At 34.2% G+C, this 6,631-nt stretch overlaps 1 protein-coding gene across 1 annotated transcript; it reads left to right on the plus strand.

Annotated features, from left to right (window-relative positions):
• The first annotated feature begins 702 nt into the window (after positions 1-702).
• On the plus strand, positions 703-3,706 carry LOC131619804 (glutathione S-transferase L3-like). The gene is made up of 10 exons (XM_058890863.1): positions 703-856; positions 984-1,058; positions 1,151-1,211; positions 1,309-1,395; positions 1,862-1,960; positions 2,443-2,545; positions 2,624-2,700; positions 2,830-2,937; positions 3,207-3,287; positions 3,395-3,706. The coding sequence occupies exons 1-10, from the start codon at positions 843-845 to the stop codon at positions 3,404-3,406; spliced, it is 717 nt and encodes a 238-aa protein (XP_058746846.1). The 5' UTR covers positions 703-842; the 3' UTR covers positions 3,407-3,706.
• The last annotated feature ends 2,925 nt before the right edge of the window (positions 3,707-6,631 follow it).

A 6,631-nucleotide genomic window follows, 5' to 3' on the forward strand; every position in this document is an offset into this window, starting at 1 on the left:
TTTGTTTTATATATATATATATATAGGGTAGCCTATTTAGTTTTTTTTTAATATATATGCATACATGAACCAACTTATTTAACATATCTCTAATATATATGAAAATATAGGCCGGCCTATAAGGCTTCATAGACTTTTTTAATAGCCTAAGTCTGACCTATTTAATAAAATAGACTTTTAAAAAAGCCTAAGCCTGACCTCTTTATTAAATAGGCCTGGCCTGGCCTAGACCTATGTAGGCTGGGCCGTAGGCCCCTGTAGGCCAGCCTGACCTATTCCCACCCCTACCTACAACATTTTAAAAATTTACTCCTTATATTCTTTATTATAATAAATAAAATTATTTTTTATATTCGTTCAATAATTCATGTAGGTAGACTTAATATAAACTAAATTCATTAATTATCTAATAATTCTAAAATAAATTATTTCTATTAATATAGATAAAACATAGTAATTTTTATTTAAAAAAAATTAAAAATAGATATTTTTATAAAGAAATTGTTAATATACTTTTTTTAAAAGGAAATTTGTTAATGTTTTAAGAAGGGTGAAAAAGAAAAAGTTGAAAAAGTGGCAAGAGTTTCCCGTCTTCCTAGAGGAAACATTTACATGACTACATTCATCTAAAAGAAAAAGATCGTAAACTGTTTTGTGATCAAAAAAAAAAAAAAGAAAAAGATCGTCATCGCTGACAACACGATGGACGGTGCTCAAATCACAACGTGTATAAATAAATACAAGCTAATTCCCTTTTGTATGAATCTAGACTGCATTCCCATTCATATTACTACTTTTCTAACCATCACCTCATAAACTCGTTGAACAACATCTTCGAATCAATGGCCACCACTGTGTACGAAAAACTCTTCATTTCATTATTATTTTCTCTTACTTTTTGATCTAACACTGAAGATTACATTTCCTTATCTCTAATGCTTTTCTTCTTCTATCTTTGTTTCCGGCGATGAATCATCAATCAGAGGCGCGCAACCAATTCGACCTCCTCCGTTATCTTCAACTTCCGAACAACCGCCTCTTTTTGACGGAACCACCAGGTTCTTTTTCCTTCTCTTAATTTCACATATTCCATGTTTTTATTTGAAATTCACGTGCATGTGATTTTATCATTTTATTTATTATTATTTAGGTTGTACACCAGTTATATTTGTCCCTTTGCGCAACGTGTATGGATCGCTAGGAATTATAAGGTTCTTTTAATATTCCATGCCTAATCCATTTCAATTTTATTATAATATGTCTATTTTGTTTGATTTGTTTATTGTGTTTGTTGAAATTGAACTATAGGGACTTCAAGACAAGATCCAATTGGTTCCTTTTGATCTTCAAAATAGACCTGCATGGTATAAGGAAAAAGTATACCCTGAAAATAAGGTTTGCTATTTTGTTACTATTATAACTTAATTAATATATTGGGTGCTAGGTTAGATTTTGTCCGCTTTGAATGTGAGAATACATAGCTGTAGCGTGAGGCTACCCTTAGCCTTGAGCCCCATGTGAGACTATTTTGCTCAGTTCACAACGGTTGCCTCCAATCAAGCCAGCCTAGAATAATTGCCCCAATCGAGGCTAAGAGACTTGGTTTGAATTTTGAGATCCCACAGACAACGTCATATTTTGGTCGACCTCAACTCTGCTCTATTGAGGCTATGAAATATTGTCTGCTTTGGGTGTGACAATTCTCACGACTTTGTTTTTTACAATAGGAATCTCGCTGAGTTGAAGTATATGAGTGTTGTATATAAACTATTCTTAATCTCGATTCTCAAGTAATGTGAGACTATTTTGGCTACCCTGAAACAAGTTGCAATGGTGGTCACTCTTGATTTGATATTAATAGGTGCCATCTTTGGAGCACAATGGCAAGATATTGGGAGAAAGTCTTGATTTGATCAAATATCTTGATGCTAACTTTGAAGGAACGCCTCTCTTTCCCACCGTAAGTCATCATGGTTTCTCATCTCTTTTTAGAATATGTTTAGATTAACTTATCTGAGTTTATTATCTTTGCTTACTAGCACTAGTGAGACTGTTTGTAAAGTCTATGATATACTATATCACGATAGCTTATGAAAACAATTTAGTAGTAGTTTGACTCGATTTTTCTGTTTGTTTGAAATTGCTTATGCATAAACATTATATACTTCTGTTATAAAGGCTTGATTAAATTGTTTATGCAAGTATGACCTTAATAGTTAGAAATTAGAACGAACTTATGATGTTAGACAAAAATGTCAAATCCAATGTATATTGTGATCATTGATATTGTGAGGTCGATTTAGGCTTATGAGACCATTGTCAATTGTGATCGTGTTGTGGCAGTAGAAACATTTGAAACTTTACCTTCATGTTGTGCTCAGCTCATGCTTAAAAAAAACCCTCTTTTGTAATAAAACTAATTTTTAGTGTAAATTTTTGTAGGATCCCGCCAAGAAAGAGTTCGGTGAACAGTTGTTATCCCAGGTTGATACCTTTGTTAAAGACTTTTTCAATGCATTAAGAGGGGATACTGTGCAACAATCCCGTAAGATGTTTATAAATGGCAAAAAGTATTTTCTTTTTCTAATATAAAACAGACTTTTAAATTTGTTATCTGAATCAGATCCTGCTTTTGGATTCTTGGAGAATGCTCTTGGTAAATTTGATGATGGACCATTCCTGCTGGGTCAATTCAGTTCGGTGAGTTAAAATCAAATCACTGATCTCGGAAATTTTTTCGTTTCCTTTTGAATTTACTGTCTTTTTTGCTGTTATATCAGTGGCTTTAACTTTCCCTTCATATAATTTATAAATGTGGTTGTTCATCAGGTGGATATTGCCTACATTCCTTTTGTTGAAAGATTCCATGTTGTTCTTGTTGAGGCGTTCAAGCACGACGCCACAGAAGGAAAACCTAATCTTGCAAAATGGATTGAGGTAAACTAGAATAAAGAACCATTTGTGTTGAATTTCTTACTCTGATTATTAGCATGTTTGATTTCACGGTGGAAAGCTGGTAGACGCGCGAATGACCAGAAGCTAAGAATTCCAACTTCTTAAAATCACGTGGAAATCATATTGGGACGCACTTTGAAGGATTGCCGTGGTTTTCTAATGCGGAACCAAACACACCATATGAGAATTATACTACTTTGCTTTCATCTATATGTATTCATCGTTTTAGTACTCTTATGTTTCTTTTGTAGGAGTTGAACAAGATTGATGCTTATACACAAACAAGAGAGGATCCTCAGGAAATCGTCGATCTTGTCAAGAAACGTTTTATGGTAATAAGTTTATTATGAATCTCTCACTACTGATTTTGAAAATTTGTAATTGGATTCTGAGTTCTATCTTTGCTACTTGGTTGAAACTTGTGCATTTTTACTTGCAGCCTCAGAAGTGATAGATGAATTGAAGCAGCCATCCTTTGAGATGTTTAAATAAAGTATTGTTTGTATCATGGGATGCATCTTTAGGCAATTAATATTGGTTTGTTTAGTCTTAGGATTTATGTCATAGTTATGTTTTATTTCTAGTTTGCTTGTATGGTGTTTCTTGTAATGATGTTTATGTACCAGCTTGTGATCACTTATCAGATGGTGAAGCACAAACAGCCATTTCAAATAAAATAAACGCCCTCTTCATCTTAAAAAATATAAATTTGTAATTTATATCTATTCTAAACTATTTATTATTTATATTATATTCAAGTATAATTATTTTTAGGGTTAAGTATGTTTGTAGTCCCTATAGATATTGTGGTTTTCATGTTTAGTCCTCTAAAAATTTTGTTTAATGAATCATCCCTCTACACTTTTTCATCCATAACATTAGTCTTGCCGTCAAATGGAGCTAACGGCAACCTACGTGGCACTACACGTGTAATATTTTGTTATTTAACATTATATTTTATGGCGTCTTGGTCACTTAATGAATTCATACGTGGCTCATGAGTTATTAAATAAAAAGTTTTTCCCCAAAATAATTTCATTGACCTAGTTCATTTTCTAACGCCATATCGTCTTCTTCGAGACGTCATATTTTCCCCCTTCATCATTTTTCTGGTATTCAATGGTGATTTCAAATTCAAGCTCAGTAATAAGCGGTTCGTATGCATCTTCTTCTATGAAGAATCGAGTTGGTCGTTTATGTGGTTACAATGGTCGGATGGTATCATACCAATGCAAAAAGGGAGCTAAGAAAGGGAGGTTATTTTAGAGGTGCTCGTTCGGGATCAATGAGTAACTGTTTACCCTTAAATCAATGACTAGTGATACCTTAAATATATGAGTAATGTTATTATGGTTTAACATTATTTTTTGCAAACCATATCTCAACTTATGTTGCAAACCTTATGAGTATTGATTATATTTAAATTGAAACATTTTTTGCAAGCCATATTTCATCATGTTAATACAAAAGAGTGCATCATGCACGTGTTCAAGACAAGAGTACAAATGGTAACAAGAGTACATATGGCAACAGGAGTACAAATGCTACAAAAGAGTGCATAATGCACATGTTCAAACCAGGAGTACAGAGAAATCAAAAAGTGTGCATCAAGCACAAGTTCAAAAAGAAGATTACAAAATGACATAATAAACATAGTGTTGTTAAACTTTTTTCTCTGTCAAATTATATGTCATCTTCTGGTATCACAAGTGGATCCTCGGCATCCCTCCCTGAATAATGACCCACCACCAAACTTCTTTTTAAAATTGGCATACAAATGCCTCAAATAGAACTTCTGGTATCACAAGTGGATCTTGGGCATCCCTCCCTGAATAATGTCCCACCACCAAACTTCTTTTTAAAGGGCATACAAATGCCTCAAACAGAACCTATGTTCATACGCTGGATATTCCTCTTCAAATACTTGAACAAGTCCCTGATAAAATACAATAAACACAATTGATAACATATATTAAACAACTTGAAAAATTGGAGAAGTTACTTAGTATACCTTCTATTGATCTGACATGAAACACCATCTCTTGTCACCAATATCCTCAATAAGTAACTTCATGAACCAGATCCATGTTTCCTTAGACTTAGTCTCTACAACACCAAATGCAAGGGGAGGATACTGATCATTGGGATCCCTCCCAACTACAATTAGTAAAATTCCACCATATTTTTTCTGTAGGTGACAACCATCTAATCCTATGAAGGGCCTACATGACTTAGTCAATGCCTTTATGGTGCCATCCAAACACATATAAAATTTTGCAAATCTTGGTTGCATATCTGGTCCAGCTGTCTGAGTGTTAAGTTTGAAGGTATTTCATGCATAGGCTTTCCTTAACTCAGCCCCATAGGACCATAGCATACTATATTGCTTACTTGCATCTCCTTCAACAACTTGTCTTGCCAACTGTCTAGCTTTAAAAGCTTTGCTCTCAGTGATCTCAGTAGAAGACTTAGTTCTAACATCTGCCACAACTTCAGTTAACCTCATCTTAGAATTGTGCCTAAGTCTGTCAACTATCGTCTTTGCAACCCATTCAGCGTTGGTATTCTTATTGAAGAATTGTCTACCACATTTGTGTTTAGGAAATAATATTTTGACCTTGAATGTTGTACTCCTTAGAACTCTACTACATAGGACAATATAGTCACATAAATTCTTCTCCTTCCACACAACCCTACACCTATTCAAATCATTCTTTGCAATTGAAACCTCCCTACCATTCAAAACATTGTGTTGCATAACAACTTTCTTAAATTGCTTCAAAGAGGAAAACTCTATCCCTATCTTGAACTTGAAATCTTTGGTAATTGCATCCTATTCATTAAACCTGATCACAGGAGGCCTATCATCACAGCTATCTTCAGCCCCACTATCAAGCTCATCTGTCATGTATTCTTCTTTTATTACATGTTCCTTGTCCATATCTCTTGTGATAAATCCACTAATATTACCTTCAGTATGAACATATGCATTTCTAGACATACCATCATTGTTGAATCCTGCACTCTCGGTATCTTTAAGATCTTCATCAGAATCTTGCATTCTCTCCTCCTCATCACTATTTCCCTCATCACTTTCATGCCCTTTTTGTCTCTCTATAAGCCTCTCCATAGAGATCAAATCACCTGTATTTTTTTAGAATATTGTTGGAGGAGTTACTAGGAGCATTGATACAAAGTTGAGGATTATGCACTTTTGTGAGAGACACACAAATTATCCACCTAAAACCTCGAGGTGATAGGTGGGTGGGTTCTCTCACTTACAAATGTGTAAGTCACCGCATTCATATCCAATGTGGGACTATTTCTCCACTTACTCACACTTGTGTTATTATTCTAATATTCTAACACTTCCCCTCAAGTGTGAGCCCACAATGCTCCCTCACTTACACCTGTAACAGCGTTACTGTTATACCCCAAAATTTGCCCGCATCGTTTTTCAGAAAGAAGGCAACAGACTTCTGTCTAAAAATTGGGAGTTTCATATAATCTTGGATTTTATTTCATAAATATCTGGATTCTACGAATACTCGGTTTTTAGAATTTTTATTATACGGTATTTTGGCTCGCTGTTGAATTTATTCTTACACCAACGCCAAGTACTGTTTATCATTTCACACACGCTGTTTATTTGAGATTTATTTGCAGATAAATAGTA

Source organism: Vicia villosa, linkage group LG1, assembly GCF_029867415.1.
Source record: "Vicia villosa cultivar HV-30 ecotype Madison, WI linkage group LG1, Vvil1.0, whole genome shotgun sequence".
Lineage (NCBI taxonomy): Eukaryota > Viridiplantae > Streptophyta > Magnoliopsida > Fabales > Fabaceae > Vicia > Vicia villosa.